The sequence below is a fragment of the Tenrec ecaudatus genome, chromosome 6, assembly GCF_050624435.1.
Source record: "Tenrec ecaudatus isolate mTenEca1 chromosome 6, mTenEca1.hap1, whole genome shotgun sequence".
In the NCBI taxonomy this organism is placed as follows: Eukaryota; Metazoa; Chordata; class Mammalia; order Afrosoricida; family Tenrecidae; genus Tenrec; species Tenrec ecaudatus.
This window is the reverse complement of record NC_134535.1, coordinates 77,235,977-77,258,000: the sequence shown is the minus strand read 5'-3', so window position 1 is coordinate 77,258,000 and position 22,024 is coordinate 77,235,977. Positions and strand designations below refer to the sequence as shown.

General features: G+C 36.9%; 1 protein-coding gene across 1 annotated transcript; it reads left to right on the top strand.

Annotated features, from left to right (window-relative positions):
* The first annotated feature begins 8,020 nt into the window (after positions 1-8,020).
* LOC142450931 (olfactory receptor 6C2-like) lies at positions 8,021-8,962 on the top strand. Its single transcript, XM_075552866.1, has one exon. It carries the CDS (start codon positions 8,021-8,023, stop codon positions 8,960-8,962), a length of 942 nt encoding a protein of 313 aa, XP_075408981.1.
* Positions 8,963-22,024: the final 13,062 nt, after the last annotated feature.

Genomic DNA, 22,024 nt, shown 5'->3' with positions numbered 1-22,024 from the left:
TTGCTACTTTCTTCTTTGTTATTAGAATTCAATATACTGAAAATTACAGGTAATAATCAATCCTACCAAGATGATCGCTAAAAGATCAGGGGACTCTGGAAATGGCTATTTTGAGTGAGGCATCTTTAAAGAGAAAAAAAATACAGGTTTGCCAAGATAACTCCATGTAGAGATATGTGGCCTTTATGCCTAATATCTGTAGATCAATCACCCTGTGACTTGGCGATGCCTGCAGCATGGCTGTGGGAAAGCGTGTGCTCTCAGAAGAAAAAGGAGAGAAACTGCAGCGCCTTGAAAAGAAGCTAAAACAACTGCAAGGGGAGCTAAATTTGCAAAGAAAAGCAACAGTTCTCTGTGGTCTCAGCTGACCTTTGAATAGTCCTTCCGTGCTTAGAGGGAGCCATTAGACAAGGTAACCTGCAGGAATACATAAATAACGAATGAATGGGAAATGGTTGGAAAATTGTAGAAGGAAGCTAGAATATGTATCATGCATGGGGGATCCAGGTGCCGATGGCCCACCACCATAAGGGCTGCATCCCCACCATAAGCAAAAGTCTCATCCAAGGCTCAGAACATTTCCCTAAAATCTCCCTCCCTATAATTGCTCAGGTCTTGGAGGCAGGAAAAGCCAGCAAGGAGGAGGGAAAGCAAGTGGTCTGGGGAGAGGCCCCTTGGTTATTCAAGCTTCTTCATGCTTGTACTAAGCAGAGGCTGCCTGCTAGTCCCTTTCACTCCTGCCTTCCCTGTCCCTACACATTCCCTCTTTGCTCACGGAGTACTATGTCACTGGGCAAAATGGACAAAATCATTAAAAAGAAAATGAACTTCTACCAGAACAGAGACAGAATACAGGTTTCTTACTGAAGGAATTACAACAAAACTCTAGGTGGCGGCCCTACACACATGGCCGAAATGGTTTTGTTTGGTAATATCTTTCACCTGTTTCTACTTCAGTTGTCCTAACACAAAAATATGAAGGATTTGGTTTCATTATTGTCTGAATTTTTCACACTACTGTAGTAAAGAAAAGTATGTCCATGGATTACAAAACTGAAGGATAAATTCGAAAACGCCATTTTGTCGGCACTGCGTATTTAGAAAAACTGGACAAACCCTAATGCCTTGGAGGTGCTGCTGATCACGGAGACACCATGTGCTGCAGAGTCTGACTGTGCCCCGCAGGGAGGTCTGGCTCTCTCTAAGGAAGCAGATGCCAGGCTGCCCCTCCATGACACAGCAGGGTGGGTTTCCACTGCTCTCCTTGAAGGGGGAGCCATTTGCACGATACAGGGACCTTACTGAAATAGTGGTATATAATGATCACTTTCACATCAATTTTAATTCAAAAGTAACATTGAAGTTGTGAATAAACACATCAATGAGAGGATATTTGAGGGGCAAGGTTAGTATGTATATTTGACCTTATTGCAGATGTTATGAGCTAAGTGAACTCGAGGTGACAGGCCCGGCAGTCCCTGAATGTGGACATCACCATTCTGTTGACGCTTTTAAAATGGTGAGCAGGAGAAGCCCTTGGCTCTTGGGAACTCATGTATCCTGGAGATTGTGAGATGCCTCACACCTTTCAGAAAATAGTCCAAATATTGACCACAATGTATTTATTAGTACTGAATAGAATTTTCATCTTTGAGGAGGTTTAGAAAAGGTATAACTGCCGTAAAATCCTGTGTGCAGACCTAACTGGTGAAGCTTCAGAAATTTAAATGCCATAGACAACGCTTTCATTAGACAGGAGATTATATTTCTTTATTGATTCTACTTTTTAAAAGGCATGAGAGAACTCTCATTTGTGTTTGTACTTCACTTTGGACTAGTCTCACCTCAAATATATTGCAAAACCTTCAACTGTGACATGTGGCTGTTGTCAGACACTGTTGGGTGTGGTCTTACTCAGAGCAGCCTCTTGTATTCCGGAGAGGCCCAGTCAGGGAAATGTTTAGGGCAGGTTGCTGGACAGATCATCTTACCTAGGCTTGTATGGAGATGCCTCTGGGCTGGTTCCAACCAGCAGTCTTTATCTTAGTAGACAAGAGCTTCACTATTTGCCCCAGGCAAATGCCCCTCAACTTGTTCATACAATCTTTTAAACCTCTATGGGTATCAGCTTGATTTTAACATTAATATTTCACATTTCCCAAGAGATCCCATAAGGACATTGCTAATGAATATTTCTGTTTTGTTTCTGTTTTTAAAGGTCATGACTAAGATAATCATTTGTTACCTTCTTCATAGGAATCTCCAAGGCATTTACTGGAAACACATTACGTTTATATTAAAGGCACATGATGTCTCTGAGAGAATCAGAAAAATCCATTGTAAAAGAATCCATTTTTTCCATGCAAAATTATTTAGGAGAAATCCATTTGTTATGCATTTCCATTGGAAAGGTAATGGAAATATCTCAGAATGGTACTTCGTGTACTGATTGGAAAGAATGTGAGCCAACAAGAATCACACTTGCTATCAGATACATTTACTCTTAGATATTCCCTGATAATGTGAAAAACCTAGTGAAATGGAGAAGCAAAGAAGAATGGATTTGATAAGTACAGTTGGATATACATCTATATTTAGATAGAGTTAGAGAAACTTAATATTTTATTGCAAAGGTCATTTTTATTACATACTAAGTTAATAATATGAAGGAAAAGGGTCACAATGTGTCACTACACAACTATAGTGGAATTCGTGGGAAGTATTTTCAGGTTTCTGTTGTACTGTGTACAACGTAGACACCACAGAACTCTATGCAGAGACTACTCAACCACAGGACTACACCAATTACATTTCGAATTATAAGCAAAAAACCTATTTGTAGGACTCAGAATAAAGTTTTAATGCAAATAGGTAAAAGACATATAAACTTTTCTGTTAGAATAGGACCATGAAACAAATTTCAACACTTTTGTTTAAAAATTAGATTAATATGTAATTCTACATGTTTGTTTCACTGAATGGAAATTAATGTTTCTTACATTGGTTATTCAGCTTATTAAAGTTATTCATCTTGTTAAAACTGACCAAACAGATGAGTATTCATTATTCATGGATAGTTTTAGTTTGATTTTTTTATGGTGAGTAATATTGCCTTTACTTCCTAAAGTTGTTTTAATGAAGTAAGCTTTAATTGGCACTATAAAGAAGAGATAGATTAACTACGGATTAATCATCAGAAAATAGTCATGCTTAAAAGATAAAGTATTAAAAAGTAAAAGAATATAGGAGAGACATAGCAAATTGAAAAAGACTGAATGATTGTTTTAACTGAGCTAAATATGTTTTTAAAATACACAGTGTATTATTTGTCATATGTATAACTTAGCCAAAATATGTTTCCTTTGGTATGTGTGTGTATATGTAGTACGATTTCAGAAAAATACATTCCAGTATCTTGGACAAAATTTTGAAAAGGAAAACTTAAGATGCTTTTAATAAATAATTTCAGAATCAATGTTTTTCAAAGACAAAATAAGAATCAAAAGCAGTTTAGAAAACTGCGTGTGCAGAATAGGTCAAAAGGTAGGATCCATCCTGCCTTCTGACTGCTTTGGGAAAATGGTTAAAATCAGAGAAGGAGGCAATTATCTGAATCTAAATCAACTCACTTTATTTTCATATCTCTATTACATTTATATTCAGTAATGATTTCTTAAAGTATTTTTTCTAAGCTCTGTTGGAAATCAGAAGGTATGTAATGATGAGAAATCACAGAATTGACAGGATTCATTCGACTAACAGATGACCCAAACTGGTCAATTGTACTTTTCCTTTTTCAGTTTCTCACATATTTACTGAGTGGCATTGAAAAGCTGATGATTTTATTGCTCTATGATGGATTCCCAAATCCAAACACCCATGTATTCCTTCCTCTGAAACTTCATCTGCAATAATGTCACTCACATCCATCTGCATTCCTGTGTATTTTTTAACCTTGTGAGTATGAAAAAACTATTTCCTATGAGGCTTGTAACACACAATTGTATTTTTTGGCATCCTGTTTGGCACATACAATTTTTACTGTTGGTTGCCATGCCCTACGACTGTTCAGTGGTCTTCTGCAAACCCCTTCACTAGATGACAATCACAACAGAATTTGTACCAGTTTGTTGTTGTCTGGCATAATGCTGCATTGCTAGCAATCTCGCTTAGACTTTTCGTGGGCTTGGGATCGTATTCTGTGATGTTAATGTTATATTACTGTTCTCCTATCCGGAAACGTTCCTGCACAGACACTCAGGCCATAGAACAGATAGACTTCATCTCTGCCATTGGCCCTCAGAATACTCTACCATGCAAACATCAATAGAACAAATCTGAAGATTCCTTCTGCCCCACAGAGGAGGAAGGCCTTCTGAGTGTTCCTCCACATGAGTGTGGTCTCTATTCCTTATGGCAGCACAGTGTTTATGTATATGACCCCCTCTGCAGAGGAAAGGGTAACTTTAAACAAGGCTTAGAACTTCAATTGTGTCAGTCTTAAATCCCAACCCTCAGAAACGAACAAGAAAAAAAATGCCCTAAATAATATAAATTAAAAATCCATCATGCTTGCAAAATATATAATTGGCCAATGAGTAAATATACTAAATATAGTAAATATTATATCTAGCAATAAATATAAAACATGCATTATTTATTGAATAGACTCAGGGCAATTTATCACAGCAGAGGGGACAAGTTATATATATATATATATATATATATATATATATATATATATATATATATATATATATATATATTATAATAATAAAATAAAGAAATAATATGTATATGCTCCAACAAAACCCAGTATGCAAACATTTAGAGATCATTTATCAAAGTCAAAATTGTGCAACAATTTAGATGTCCTTAACAAGTAAACGACTGAGCAACTTTTGATACATCCATACTCCAGAATACTACTTAATAATCACAAAGAAACACTACTGAGACAGGCAACAGTTTAGTTGTCTCTCCAGGGAATATGTTAAGTGAAAAAAGAACATTTGCAAAACCCAGTATGCAAATGTTACAGAATATTTATGAAACTCAAAATTGCAACAATTTAGATGTCGTTAAGAACTAAACAGCCGAGCAACGTGTGGTACATCCATACCCCAGAATACTACTCAAGAATCACAAAGAAACAGACGATTGGGCCAGGCAACAACCATTTGGGTGCCTCTTCTGGGAATTATGTTAAGTGGAAAAAACACCGAAGAAAACACGGGCCAACACACATGGGGGTGCCTCAAATATTAGACTTGTCTCTGGGTGTATTTGACAAGATGATTCCAAAATGGCATCTGGTTCCCTGTCACTTTCAGGATTGAGCTATAGATTCTATCTGAACATCAACATTTCAGTTGTCTCAATTATTTCCATAACTAGACTCTTAATTAGGTTTGTTCCTTGTTTGGAGTCCTTTTGAAAATCATAAAATATTATCTCCTCCTCAAGAGGATATGTTAATGAATATCGAAGTATTTTTTGTATAAGACAATTATTAAAATTTATAAGTGTTTAGAATATAATTAACCCCCCCCAAGAAGAAAATCTTATTTTATTGTGTATATTAATACATTGAAATTATTTGTCGCCACTGAAATTTTTTCTATATTTTACTTTCACGATTTCAGGTGTTGATTTTACACATTAGCACTATAGATTTTCTTATAAGAAGTAATAGGGATTTAGGTTTCCCAGTATTCTGTGTTTTACATAATATTGTATGCAGGAAGAAATAATTTCCATGGTTTTGAGGATGTGTGCATAGGATTGCAGATTTTTTTTAATCTAAGATGCTTTTCATTATGCCATCTGACCTGACTTCCAAATTAGTATCCATTAGTATTCCAGGAAAAGTATTTAAAATTTTATTGTAATTTATTTTTCAGTACACAAACAAAAATTTCATGTGTGAAGAGCATAGAAAATAGTATAATTGCCCTTAAAAATGTGTGGAGAACTAGCTAGCAACACCTGAGGTAATTAGAAGTCATAGACAATGCTGTCATTAGAAAGAGAAAAAAAGAAAAAGAAGCACGTCACTATAGCGATTCTCCATTCAAATGGAGGAGAAAATCCCAGTCCCTGCCCACCCCAAACCCCACCGCCACCCTCCACCATTTTGACCACTCTCCTCAGATATATTGCAAAATCTTAAAACATAAAATATTGTTGCCATTAGTGGCAGTCACTGGTGAGTAAATTCTAACATGGAGCAGCCCTGTGGGCAGAAGAAAACCACTTTAGAGAATTTTCAGAACTGTGATCTTCATGCTCAGGCTGATGACCAGGCTTAGGTCTCCGTATAGAAGTCCCTCTGGAGGGTTTCAAACCGCCAACCTTTAAGTTAGCAGGCAACCAGTTCACCTTTTGTGCAGTACAAATGGTCCTCGCCTTTTTAATACAATCTTCTACTACCCATGTGGGAATTAGACTCTATTTTAACATTAACTTTTCAGTTTTCCCAGTAGATCTCATAATGATACTGATAATTGACCTTTTTTTGTTTTGTTCTGTTTTCAAAGTTCATGATGAAGATAATCAAATTTTACTTACTTCCCATGAATCCCCAAGGGATACACTAGAGTAACATCCACCTTTATATTAATAGCAAAGCTGTATTGTCTCTTATGTCTCTGAGAGAATGAGAATATCTTGTGAAAAATTTCTATATTCCATACACATTATTAGTTACTGGACTCATAGAAGAAACCCATTATTTTATGTCTTTATTTGAAAGGCATGATAAAAGTATGTCTGCAAGTTTCATGTAGGTCCTGATGAGACAAGGTTACGGCTGCCGCTAGAAATCCTGGATGATGTGATCAAGGTCTCAAATAGACCTAGGAGGATGGAAGAAGAGTGGATCTGACAAGTATAATCAGATACATCAGTGAATACTTTGTTCCCAAAGTCATTTATATGACATCTTAGGTTAATTATACAAAAGGAAAGTTTTACAATATATCACTGAATAAAAGTCTTGTGGATTTCCTGAAAAGTAAGTATTTTCATTGTTCTGCTGTGCTGTATGCAATGTAATTGCCACAGAACTCAATATATGTTGAGATGTTGAGTACTCAACCATAGGATTAAACCAATTAAGCAGAATTACAAGCAAAATATTTTTAGGATTCAAATAAAATGTAAAGATATATATCTAAAAGACATCTATATTTGTGTTATCCAAAAAGACAGTGATAAAAAACTCAATATTTTGGATTAAATACCTGATTGGTGCATAGTTCTTTTTTTAAACTGAATGTAAAATAGTATTTCTTAAATTGGTAAATTTATTTATATAGATAAAACTAGCCAAAAAGGTGAGTTATTCATATTTCATGACAGTTTTAAAATTATTGTAGTAATTAATACTGCGATTAACATTATAGCACATTTCTCAGTGTTTGTAATGAAAGGAGTATTCATCATAATATCAAGATGAGCTAGAGATTACATATTTAAAAAGACCGAGTGAAAGGTTTTTTTTAAAAAATCATTTTCTGGGGGGCTCATACAACTCTTATCACAATACATAAATACATCCATTGTATATCAAGCACATTAATTCAGCTAAGTATTATTTTAGTATAGTATATTATTCAGACATATGTATAACTAGACTAAAATGTTCTCTTATTTCTATGTGTATATAGTGTGATTTTAGAAAATACATCCCACTATCTTGCACAGAATTTTGAATGAGGGAAATTTAAAGATGTTGTTAGTAAGTAATAGCAAAGCGAATGTTTGCAATGCAAAGAGAACATAAAATCTCAAAGGTCGTTTAGAAAAATGAATGTCTGGAGGAGGAGATACAAATGGGATCAATCTTGGCATCTGAATGCTTTGTGAAATGGTTAAAATCCTGGGAATAGGAAAGTAGATTAATTTGAATTAATGTAATTTGTTCTTCATTTCATTTTAAAGTATATATATTCAACAATGTATTTTTAAACATAGAAATTTTGTTTCTAGCTCTGTTGGAATCAGCAGGAATGTAATGATGAGAAATCACACAGTGGTGACAACATTCGTGCTCCTAGGACTAACAGATGACCCAAACTGGCAAATTGTAATTTTCCTTTTTCTGCTCCTAACATATTTATTGAGTGCCATTGGAAATCTGACAATTATCTTGCTCTGTCTGCTGGATTCACACCTTAAAACACCCATGTATTTCTTCCTTCGAAACTTTTCATTTTTAGAATTGTCATTCACATCTGCCTGCATCCCCAGGTATATGTTTAGCCTTGTGACTAAGGATAACACTATTTCCTATGGGGCTTGTGCGATACAAGTATTTTTTTATATCCTGCTTGGTGCATCAGAGTTTTTCTTGTTGGCTGCCATGTCCTATGACCGCTACGTGGCCATATGCAAACCTCTTCACTATATGACAATTATGAACAACAGAGTTTGTACTCAGCTTGTTGTTACCTGTTGGTTGGCTGGCTTGTTAGCAGTCTCTCCTGGTCTCATCATGGGTTTGCGGTTGGAATTCTGTGACGCTAATGAAATTGATCACTTTGTATGTGACTATTCTCCTATACTGAAACTTTCCTGCACAGACACTCAGGCCATAGCATTGCTAGGTGTTTCATCAGCCACTTTCACATTGCTTGTTACGTTGGCGCTAGTGATACTCTCTTATGCATACATCCTCAGAACAATTCTGAAGATCCCTTCTGCCCAGCAGAGGAAGAAGGCATTTTCTACCTGTTCCTCCCACATGGTTGTGATCTCTATCTCTTATGGAAGCTGCATTTTTGTGTTTATTAAACCTCCCGCAGAGCAAAATGTAGCTATAAACAAAGGGATAGCAGTGCTCAACACCTCAGTCGCGCCGTTCTTAAACCCTTTCATATATACCCTCAGAAATAAACAAGTAAAAAATGCTCTAAATAATATAATTAAAAAATGCATCTTTATTACATTTAAGAAATAGCTTGTTTTCCTAAAAGGAAACATGTAGATCTTATGTGCCAAAGTTTACTAATCCACTCATCTGTCAATTTAGGTTGTTTCAAATCCTTTGTGATTGTGAACTATGCTGCAATAAACTTTGGAGCACAGATGACTGGTCTTGGTCTATTTATTATCTCTTCTGGGTATATGCCCATTAAAGGGATTTCTGGGCCATAGGGTAACTCAATTTCCATTAGTTTTAAATATCAATAAATGGCTTTCCACAATGGCTGTATGTATCCACAAGACCACCAACAGTGGAAGAGAGTTCCTATCTCACCACATCCCCTCCAACATTTGTTGCTCTGATTTGGGCTGTCCTCAAGGGTGATAGGTGTTATTTCACAGTTGCTTTAATTTGCATTTCTCTGATGGCTAATGATTGAGAGCATTTTCTAATATATTTATTGGCCATCTGGGTCTCCTCCCTATTGGCACTTCTTTTCAAGTATTTTTCCCAATTCATCAGAGCATTAACTGTTTCATTTTTTTTGAAGGTAGGAGGGTATTACAGATTTTATTAATAAACTCTCTGTTGTGTCATTGCCAAATATCCTCTCCCAATCTCCGGGTTCTCTTGTTATCCTCTTGATGAAGTCTTTCAATGCACATGCGTGTTTTATTCATAGTATATCCCATTTGTCAATTTCACTTTCATCTGTGTGGGTACCCTTCTCTATTACAGTTAGTCTAAGTATTCCCTGAGCCAAGGTTCTTAGATTTGTCTGGATTTCTCTTTTGAAGGTAATGATAGTTTGCGATTTTACTTCTAGGTCTATGATCCACCTTAAGTTTGTTCTTATGCACGAGGTGAGGTAAGCATGGTGTTTCATTTTTCTACAGGTGGGTAGGCATTGTTTCCAGCACCACTTCTTAAAGAGGGCATTATCTCCCACATGATGCTTTGGGGATATTTGTCAGAGCCAGTTGTCTATATGCTGATGGCTTTATCTCTGGATCTTCCGTTCTTTACCATTGGTCTGAGTCTCTGTAATTATTCCAATACCACACTGTTTGGAACACTGTGGCTGTACAATAGGTATTGAAATCAGGTAAGGCGAGCCCTCTGAATTTTTCCTTCTCTGTAGGAGTTCTCTTCTAATGCTTGTTATCTTCTTTCTCCATATGAAATTGGTGGTCAGTTTTTCCAATTCTTTGGAGAAGATTGTTGGTATTTTAATCTGAGTAGCATTAAATTTATATAGTACCTTGTGTAAGATTGACATCTTTACTATCTTGAGTCTCCCGATCCCTGAGTATGGTATATTCTTCCATTTGTAGAGGTTGCTTTTGGTGTCCTATTGTAGGATTCTGTAATTTTCCTTGTATAAGCCTCAGGTTTTTTTATTGGGGAGGGGGGTTATATATATATATATAATTTATCTCTAGATATTTTCTTTTGTTCTTGGCTATTGTGAAGGGTACTGCCTTCATGATCTCCTCTTCTATGGACTTGTCTGATGTATATAGCAAACCAATAGACTTCTTTTTGTTGATCTTTTATCCCACCATTCTTCTATCGCTGCCAGTACTCCCATTGTAAACCCTTTTAGGTTTTTAATATATAAAATCATGTCATCTGCAAAAAAGTGATAGTTTTACCTCCTCCTCTCCCAGACAGATACTTTTAATGTCCTTATGCTGCATTATGCTGTTAGCTAGAACTCCAATATGATGTTGGAAAGAAGTGGGGACAAGGATAACCTTGTCTGCTTCCTTTTTTCAGTGGAATTGTTTTGTCTTTTCTCCGTTGTCTGTTAGTTTTTTACTTTTTGCAAATATCTTGTGTTAACTTGAGGAATTTCCCTTCCATCCTTATCTTTGTGAGTGTCTTAGTTAGGAGTGGGTGTTGGAGGTTGTCAAATGCTTTCTGCATCTATCTATAGTATCAGGTGCTTCTATATTGATTGACTTTCAACTGTTGAACCATCCCTGCATCCATGGAGTAAAACTCACTTGATCTTGATGGATGTTATGTTTTAAGTATGGTTTGTATTCTATTGTGCAAAATAGTACTAAAGATTTTTGCATCTATGTTCATCAGAGATATCAGTCTGTAGTTCTCTATTCCTGTGGGATCCTTGCCCTATTTGAATATCAAAGAGTGTTAGGCTGGGTTGACTAGGGAAACAAAATTTATAGACATTCATATGTGTATAATAAAGAACTTTGTATGCAAGAGCAATTTAATATGGAGAATGAGTCCCTGCCAGACTGATATTAGCACATATGTCTGTTACCAATCCATAAAGTCTTCTTCAGTCTCACGAAACACATGAAATAATGCCAAATGCAGGAATATCACAGACCAGTGGGTAGGAAGTCTTGTGGATCCAGTGGCATCATAAGTATCGCAGTGCTTTCCGGGGTCTCTATGTGGCTCCTCCAGATCAAGGCACTATCATAGCTACATGTGTCTTCTCAAAGAAGCAGCTTTTTTCTGCATTGATATTTTTGCACTGTTCTCTTTTCTTCCTATTTATTTAACTCTGCCTTGGTTATTTCTTTTCTTTTCCTATTGGGGGGGGGGGGGTTGTGCTTTTGAGTCTGTTACAGATACAGTATCAGTCAGAAGTCTCCTATTTCATAAATGAATTAATTGCTATGAAAGTTCCTCTGATAACTGCTTTGGCGGCTTTATTTCATAGGTTTTGATACATTGTATTCTCATTAGCATTAGTTTTAAGAAACTTCCCAATTTACTCTCTAATCTGGACCAGTACCTTTTCGAATCACAGAAGGTCATTATTCATTCTACAGTTGTTTGTCTTTGATTTTGTTGTTGTCCTTCCGTTGATCTCCAGGTTTATTCCATGGTGTTTGAGAGGCAAGTCTTAGTAAGTTCTATGTGTTTGAATTTACTCAGGCTCAACGGGTGCTCTATTTTTGAAAATGAGCAAAGTCCACTTGAAAAGAATGCGAATTATTATGCTTACTCACTTGTTCCTGGTCTACTGATCCTTGGAGCATAATATAGTGCCCATCCTTGTCTCTTGTTATGGGTTGCATCTTGAGGTCAATTTTTTTTGGAGATTGCCAATCCCTGCTTTTTTCAAGTTGCCTTTTACTTGATATATGTATTACGCCAGCCTTTTATTCTAAGTCTATTTTTGTCTGTGAACTTAAGATTTGTCCCATTCAGGCAACAGATTTGATGGGCTATGTTTTCTGACCCTGTCTGCTAACCTTAGTCTTTTAATGGTCAAGGCAAGGCCGTTGACATTCAGAGTTATGACAACCATCTGTTTATTCAGTCCTATAATCTCGTACCTTTTGTTTTGGGTGTTTTCCAATGTCCGTTCATATCAGTGTGCTGTGTTTACCTGGGGACTTCTTTCTTGCTTCATTTTCCCCTGAGGCAATGTTATCTTGGTAATTGTTTTTGTGCATTGACTTCGGATGGGGTTGCCTTATATGGTGCCCTCCTCCTTGTGTTTGGTGGATGTTGATCTTCTGACCACAGTGAGTCGGCAATGATTTTCCACAGGGTTCGGTGTTACACAGTGTATTCTTTGAGATTTTCCGTGTCCTGAAAGACTCTTACCTCATTGTCTACTTTAATAGATAGTTTGGCAAAATAGAGGATTCTCAGGGTGGCATTTTTTTTCTTTCAGCTTTTGGCACATGTTACTCTGCTCCCTCCTTGTCTTCATAGTATCTGTTCGTAGGTCTGACCATATTCTTACTTGAGCACCATTGTATGTGACCGCTTTTTTTTTCTCTTGCTGCTCTTAAAATGTTATCATTTTCTTCACATTTGGATAACTGAACTATTATGTGCCTTGGTGAATTCTTCCTGGGGTATAGTCTAATTGGTGTTCTCTCAGTATGGATTTCTGATTCTCATTCATTAGGATGGGGATGCTTGCTACCAAAAATTCCCTTGCTAATTTAGCTGTTGATTTCTGTGTTGTGTCTTGTTCTAGTATACCAATTATTTGAATATTCTACCTCTTCATAGCCTCTGTCATTGTTCTCAGGTTTTCTTCCACCTCTTTGCTTATCTTCTTTGACTGTCTTTCCTTTCTTGAAATCTTCCTGATTTTCTTCTAGATTGCTGGTATTATTCTCCACCTCTTCTTGTCCTTTGGTGAGGGCCCTGATCTTGTGTTTTCTTTCTGTTACCTCATCCATTAGTTCTGGAATTTCCCTTTGGTGCATGGACTTCATCTCCTCTATCATTGCACCCTTATTCTGCATTGCTTTCCTCATATTTTGTGTTGCTTCAAGCAGCATTCTGTAGATTTTTTTGTGGCATATCAATGTCTGACTTTTTTGAGCATCTTTAGGTTTACAACTTCTTCTGCTGTTGCATTTTGTTTTTCTTGTTTTCTTGTTGAGGGTGTTGAGATATGTTACTGTTTGCATGTCATTTTTGAAGAATTAGGCACCGTGGTCCTGGGAGACTGAGGACCTTGAGATTTTTCTTTTTTTTATTTTTATTTTTATTTATTTACATTTTATTAGGGGCTCATACAACTCTTATCACAATCCATACATAAACATATACATACATCAATTGTATAAAGCATATCCGTACATGCTTTGCCCTAATCATTTTCTTTCTTTCTTTTTTTTAAAATCTTTTTATTGGGGCTCATAAGGCTCTTATCACAATCTGTACATACATCACATGAGCAAAGCACCCTTATAGAGATTTTTCTATGTGTGACTGCTAAGAGTGTTTTTGAGGACCACCTGTGGCCTACCATGTTGATGTGTCAGAATGCCATGTAGGCAGGGTGCTGTGTGATTCCACGACCAATGGAGTTGGGGGGAACCTAAGAGCCTCGGCTGAAGCAGGCAACCATAGGTAAGCTATTGGGCTTGGTTGGGACAGGCCATCAGCACAGGCCCTGGCCTTGTCTGTACTGTCTGACCACAATTTACCACCTTTAAAAGACTGTGAAGCCCAACACTGGTAGAGCCAATTTTTCACTTGGGCTGTGGCTGGCAGAACCTGTTGGCTTTTTTTCTGTTTTATTATATTAAAATTCTAGGCTGTGCTCTGGGAGTTAGAGTTCTGCCTGCCTTTTATTTTAATGTCTTGCTAATAGACAAAATTCTGAATGCTTACATTCAAAGTTACACAGCCTGGAAATGGAAGCGTTTTATAAATATACTTGATATAATTAATGCTTGGATTGTTATAAGATCTGTAAGAGCCCCTAATAGAATGATCTTTAAAAAAATTATTTTTTATAATGAGCTTGTGGAGTGTCCGGGTATTGGGGCTGTGCCACTCTGTCCCTAAAGAACGAGGACCATCTTAGCAGAGTGGGTTTGGGGCCGACTCTGAATGCTCCCCTGGCTACAGACCTTTGTCACTCCAGCTCTGTCCTGCACAGCACTGTAGGTTGTGCACTGGGGAACTGAGTTCTTTCACTGGTAAATATCACAACTATTCTTCAAATGATGCAAATTAGTGTCTAATTATCTAGTATTACCTACGCTGGAAGGCATGGGGTTGGGGAAAGGGATAAAAGCAAGTGGCTGAGGTAGTCACTGTTCCTTGTCAGGGAGGGGAGCTACAAAGCCCTAGACTACAGGTGCAGGGCAGAGAACAGAAGGGGAAACTCTGGTGTGACCTCTTGTGGCTAGTTCTTGGAAGCTCCCTGAGAGACTGGGATTATCACCATTTTTAGACAGAGGCCTGGGGAATTACTGTTCATTCTTCTTGGGTCCAGGAATAGGCCGTGGACACCAACCTGCTAGGTTTGGCAAGGGGTTAATGGGAGCCCACACACTGAAACAGTGAAGTTAGAGCATTTCAGCAAGTTCTTGACTTGCTTCATAGGTGAAAATCACAGTGAGAAATCTGAACCAGAGTTTGTACACTGAATCTATTTTTAGCACCCAACTTGCCACTATTGGCCTCCTTACCTCCTAATTTTTTGGTCTAGCAACAGATGCACCAGGTGGGTGATTCTACTTGGATGCTATCTAGACCTCTCTTCATAATTCATATTTTTGAGCACCATAAAAATCTTCAATATGCCAAGAATTATCAAAAATTCTAAATAATTATCTTTTGGACCATCCTTTTTACATTGTTTTACTTAAAACCATTTATGGCTTTTTGTTATTAGTAATTTAAGAATTAAAAATATGTATTTAGAGGACTAAATAATCTACAAGATCAAATAGCTTCTTAGTGAGTGAACTATGTTACATTTATGTCTAATTTCATAATTTTCACTCCGAATGACTATACCATATTTCTGTCTAATAAAATAAAAGAAAGCCTTATTTAATGAAATAAAGAGATACGTATGCAATGTAAAGAGGTGAAAATACTGGAAAGGAAAAGGAAAGGAAATTAATTATTTATACTTGGAATCCTTACTTTTGAATGAGGAAGGAAGCTCACTATCAATTATGCTATTAAAGAATTAATACAGCAGTTGAGATTATGTCATTATGAGAGGAGTGCAAGTTAAAAGACAAAAAATTCCCCAAATGCCATGAGATGCCACCTCCAGTTGTTGAAGCAAAGCTACACAAAGAGAAAATCAAGCTCAAACTAGAACTCACAAACATAGCTGTAAATTTCTAACAACAAAAGCATTCATCACAACCTTCCAAAAGCAACGATTACATCTTAGTTTTCCTTTTATAAATCTTGTACCAGAAACTCTCTTTTGAAAAATATAAACTAAGATTAGCTTCGCTATACAATGTCCCCAAAATGTACTTCTTTTTAACTTAATATTCATAAATACCACAGTTAGCTCTGATTCATTACTAAATAAAGAAAAGCAAATAATGCTTCTACCTTACTGGACTGGACTTAACATCTCTTTTGCAACAAACACGTCATAACTTTCTTTTCAGAAGAAAAAAAACAAAGCAGAATATTAATTTACTACCCCTGCCACGCCCCACTTCCTTTGATGATACTAACTTGCTTTCCTATTTAATCACACTCTCTGTGTCTATTTTATAACATAAGTATTGTGAAATATGAGTGGTACCAAAAAAAACTGAAATTGCGCTTGGCATAGCAGAGGTTTTGTAGTACACACTTTTCTCACTAGGTGAGCATCGATCAACTCTCGCTGAGTTAGTACACCCAGTGGTGTCACCTGGGAAGGTTCTCTCTGGTCAAAGTGAATATTTTCATGAAAACAGTTTTGCTTGAACTTTGATTTTGGGGATAACTGATTTAAAAGAACAGCATGCAGCTGTCAAATTTTGTTTCCTGTTTGAGAAAAATGCCATAGAAGCTGTTGTGCTGTTGAGCAGAGCTTTCAAGTACAGTACTATGGGAGAAACACAAGTGTACCAGCATTTTTCTCATTTTAAAAAAGTTAAAATCTTGATTGATGGCAAATCTTGATTGATGTCTCATTTTGGACATCCGTTAACTTCCAGAATGGATGAAAATGTCGACTCTTAGTGTATTTGGAATTTGTTCCAACAGGTCAGACGTTAATCAAGCTTTCTATTTAGAGGTTCTGAAAAGATTGCATGAGTGACAAAAAAGGCCTGATTTGTTGAGATATGACACTGGATTTTCCAGTATAATGGAGAGTCCTTTGAAGGTGATAGGTTGTTTTTGTAAAAAAAATATTTAAATACATAGCTTTGAAAAAAGAAAAAAATGTTTTGGGAGGTATTCCTTGTACAGTTGAATAGTTTCAACACATTTTATGCTATTAGGGAAATAATAAAGGGGGAAAAAGAGTGTCTACATGTGGATATGTGTGTGTCTATGTGTGTCTCCAATACCACTATAGTCTTGATTTCTGCAGAATTGTGTGGCTGTAACTGATATTTAAACTTCTTTTCTTCTACTCCCATCTACCATCTTAACTGATCAAAGATCCTTTCCTGCATCATTATATTGAATTTGGGGTTTTCCATTATTACCTACCAAATGGCATCAACCATTTAAGAGGTGTCCTAGACAATAGAACATAACCTATATTTTATATAGAGTCTTCCATGTTCCCAATTCTTTATTTATAAGAAAAATTAATTATCATTAGACAGAACTGTATCCCAATTACATACTTTTGATTGAATAGTGTGTAGAACACAATGTGGAAAGACAATATTCTTAGCTTTTAGTATATAACATTATTGCTGTGTTGTTTGATGAAATCATCTTTAAGTGGAAACTAAGACAGATTAACCAGCAGATACAAAGTTGCACAGATGATGTGTTAGGCAGAGTTTTCATCTGAAACAAAACCAGGACACTATGATTCTGTATATATGAAAGGATAGGTTTTTAAAGTGAGGAAGAATGAAACAATTAATTAGTCCATACAGCAGTATAGAGGGCTCAATTCAACTCAATTTCATGGAACAGTCAGTTTACTGAAGGTCCTTCAACTCACTTGGGTTGCTTGTTCAGGTCAAGGAAGTAGAAAGCAAAATACACTCTCAGACAAGAGAAGCAAGATGGGGCAACAACAGCAGGAAGATGAGAAATTGAGGTGTAGCTGAGGCCAGTAGTGTGGAAGCCTAGCAAAGTGGTTCTGATAGATTCTCAAGCAGCATGGTATAGCAGTTCTTGAGGGAACCTCAAGATCTAGTGATGCACAGCAAGGCAATATGATTCATGGGTTGACTCAGCCCACAGTACTGCAGCACACAGTGAGGCAAAGGAGAAGCTCAGGCAGCAGAGCACTGGTCTGATCACCAGGGAGAAAGCTGGAATGAGGATACCCTTGGATCTAGTTGCCCTCCAATTAGGATGCAACCTTATTAAGCTCTACCTACATGTTCCTATGGAAGCCTACTTGGCACAATAAACCTAACTATCACAGAAGAGAAGCAAAAATTTCATTGGCATATTAATAGAAGTAATATTGATAGCAGATAATATAATTTCCACAATTTGGTTCTCAGATTCATAATCTACACTTCGGGAGAAGTTGCATATGAACTATGTCGATCATTGATAAACATCCAGAGGACATTTGAGGTCTGCAAAGTGCTGCCTCTTAACTACTACCTTAAGGCATCTTTGAAAGGTCATATAGCTATTAGGTCAGACCAAAGCATTTTAACCTACTCAGAAAAGAATTTCTTCAGGGCTATTTTAAAATTTTTCATTAGCATGAATCAACTACTTCACTTAATTTGCTGTGAGATGAATTTCCTTGTTTTATTAAATGCTTCATATCAGATCATAAATTTGAATAAGACACTCATTGAATTCATGGAGAATAACTTTAATGAAAGAATCATAAGAGAGAAGACAAATTAATATCAATAATAAATATTCCAGAGAAAAAAGAGTATTGACACTTTCATGAAAAAAGTCCCGTATAATCCTTATTCTGTGGGAAGGCTGACTAGTCAACCCTGGAAGTGAAATGAATTAAACTCATTTACAAGCTCTGGACCATTTACATTTTTCTCCAACTTATTATTATTTACTCTTTTGAGGCTTCTATACAGTGAACATTCACTTGAAGCACATATATGTTTACCCACTGTGCACAGCTAGAGGATGCCAGGCACACAATTCTTTCTCAGAGATATTTGACCCCAACTTTACAACAGGCATCCTCTAAGTTTGACTAATCAGAGACGCCACCAGTCACTGTTTAATTCTCCAAACTCCTCTTCCTTTACTCAATGGATTAGGAACAATGTTATTTTAATAGCAGTGATGAACAATATGAATGAGATCAATAGTATTAACTTCAGTTCAAAAGGCTGATTTTGCTAATGACACTAAGCAGTAGCTGTATAGCAGTGAACCACTGAAGCTGTACTATAGCAAACTATAATCATCTAAATTATTTTATACATTCTCATATTAGTCTCTTATTTTTAGGATGTGGTCATTCCCTGGTATCACTTGAAACAATGAGATATTTGTATGGGTCCCTTCACCTTAAAGTTACTATTTTCTTGTACGCTTACTCCAGTGTAGTTCCTTGGATTTGGGAGTGGGGTACGAGAGAAACAAATTATAAGATGGAGAGTAGATGTTTATTTGATCTCTCCCTTGTGGTAATTTGTCTTGTCTAGCCAGAGGTCAGATAAAGCCACACTGTTTACTCAGTTGTTTTCTAGGAAAATATGGGAAGTATGAAAATAGAAAGTTGGTAAACTCACTTGCTTTGAGCCATTAAATTTTGATCTTTAGATGGATTTAGGGCTAAGGCCACGCCTGCAGGAAAAGCAATGATAGGAAAGATAGCCCCCACCCAGTATTTTGGAGTATTCAGGAGCCAATGGTCTTGAACCAATAGTCTTTGTCAGAAGATGGAAAAAATCTGGAATCATGAAGAAAACTCCTCTCTAGGACTGAATGTTAAAGGGAGCCTGTGAGCAGGCTGAAATGCTTGCTAAGTGACCACCCTGATCTACTTCTTGAGTGGAAGTGGGAGAAATGCAGCAATCAAGCAACAGGTTGAGTTTGGCCACTGACACCTATGGACTTGGTTTACAGAGAAAAAAAGGAGAAGATGAGAGCACGTTGGCTGATCTAAAGTTCATGACCTAGCATGAGAGGGTTAGGTTTGTTGAGTATTGATGAGAGCCCATGGTCTAAAGGCAAGGCGACCAATGGGCACCCTATGGAGGCTGAGGGAGGCAGCCCACATTGAGTTGACCAGAATCCAACCAGATGAAGATTTTTGAGCCTTTGAACTGGTGCATATTGTTGATGACTTTATGGATGGCCTGGCCGGATTTAACTTTGCTTATGGATGCAGACCTCACAAGGTTCCAACTGAAATGAAGACTCTTTGTGTCGAAAAAATATGATTCTCTTCTCAGGGAACTGGGTTGATGTAAGTGGGCAATATATAAATTGGATATTCAACATTGGGGGGATAAAGGCATGAAGTGGTTGGCTTACAAACTTTCATAGGTGGGGGAACAAAATCACAGGATTACAGGATTAAGGTGTAGGTGTTACTTAATTTCAATAGTGAAGCTAAAGAATTATGTACACGTGTCAGATTGGCAAGGGGTGGATTGAGGTAGTTAGTTAATTGTGCCAACCTGGCCGATAAACACATGTGGGATTAATTGAAGGGCGGAGGGATAAATGGTTTGGGAGACCTGCCTTTTGAGTTCTCAGGTCTCTTGCTTTTTGATGGTTGGAGCAGGTTGCCGCTACCTTAGCCAGTTCCCGGCTTTCGTTTGCAAGGCTCACTTCCTGCAAGACATCCCTGAGGAGAAACCACATAGAACTACCCTGATGCAGCCCTGAGTGCTGGAGCAGCTATGAGGAGACACCTGCCAGCAATGAAATGCTTACACATTCGGCATTCCTCCTTCATTCAGCATCATTGCATCTCTTTTGTGAGATGGAGGAGGACTTTGTGGATTGGTGTTGGACATATGGGTTAATGGGTTGATGTTGGACTTGAGGGCTTGGGCAGCACTGGGTAGGGATGTTTTCTTGATGCGCACTTAACCTTTATATAAAACTCCCTCTTATACATAAGTTTGTGGATTTGTTTCTCTAAAGGACCCTGACTATTACATTAGGGTAAACAGAAAATTCCTGTTACAAGGGTTCCAATTCACACGTCATAATTTGACACCAAATCAAAGGCATTTCAACATATCTGTGCTGTGAGTGGATGGCTGCAGACAAGTTATGTGAACAATATCCTAGTGTGAGTCTCCTTGGGATGCCTTCAACACAACAAACAAACAAGTCACACATGATAACTTTGTACCACAGAAAAAAAAATGATTTGGAGTTCAAGGCTCATATCAAATTCTTTTTAAAAAATTAAAATGGATATCTTCCTAGATCGTTGAAGCATGGCTACAAGTTTACAGGAATGTTCTGTTGCAATTTTAGATGGAACAAGCAAACTAACAAACATTGGGAAGATCTCAAATATAAACCAAGAAAGTGAATGAGGTAATTCTGGCTGACATCCAGAAACTGGTGGGAAAAGACCATCGAATTACCACTGATGTTACAATGCCTGAAGCTGAGATCTCACATGTTTCAACATTTTCAATTTTAGTTTAATATCTTGGCCTCAGCTAAATGAATGACCAAAAAAAAATTGCACAAAGATCGATTAGCTCAAAGAGCTAATCATTCTATCAATCTTTTAACCAAGATTGAAGAAGATAAAGGCACTTTTATGGAATGACTAATAACAAAAGACAAGTCTTAAATTTGTTGACATGGACCAAACAGCAAGATGGAATAAAAACAGTGTTTCCAAAAAAGCAATGACATGGAAAAAATAATTTGTAAATTATCAAGGTTTCACGAGTGAGGGAGGGAGGGCGGTGAAGGAGGGAGGAAATGACGAACTGATAGCAAGGGCTCAAGTGGAAAGAGAATGCTTTGAAAACAATGATAGCGACATGTGTACACATGTGCTTGAGACAATGGATAAGGACTGTGAGAAGAGTTGTAGGAGCCCCCAACAAAATGACACACGCAAAAAAAATGAGAAGACAGTGAAAAAAATCAATTAATGGAAAATCATATGGTTCACAACCACCCAGTGTTGTTTTTGTATATTGGGTTGCTATGATTCAGTCTTGACAATGGTAACAGCAACCATGGAGGAGGGACAAAACAAGGGTGTTTGTGTTTTTTAAAGCCTATAGATATGAAATCTCTGATTCAGCTTCCTCTGGAGTTTGTCACATGAGAAAATATATCTTATGGGCTTTAAAATTCCTTGTTTTTGGAGCATGAAGTGAAAGAGAACTGAATTTTAGTTTAATATTTTTTTAATTTTCATTACAGACTCTCTATAAAGTTCATTTTACCATTATCTTTTGTTACAGACACAATGCATGAAAACATGGGCATGTTCTACATTTAAAACATTCAAATTTTAATTATAAAGAGCTGACTACAAAGACTCCATAGCCTTTCTACTCACTTGCTTTCTGCTGTCAACTGCTTGGTCTTCCTTCTGAAATTCACTTTCTACTAGAACATTTCTGCGTTTACATTATGAAATGACCTTTTCTCATGCCATGTGTACTTGTTGATATACAAACACACTTAAAGTCACTTACATTAGACTTTTGTTCCCTGTAATGCATGTAATCTACATTTGCTAATGCTATTTAGTAAAAC

Excerpts from the sequence above, each read along its gene's own strand:
- LOC142450931 (XM_075552866.1), top strand. The coding sequence starts at position 8,021 with ATGAGAAATCACACAGTGGTGACAACATTCGTGCTCCTAGGACTAACA.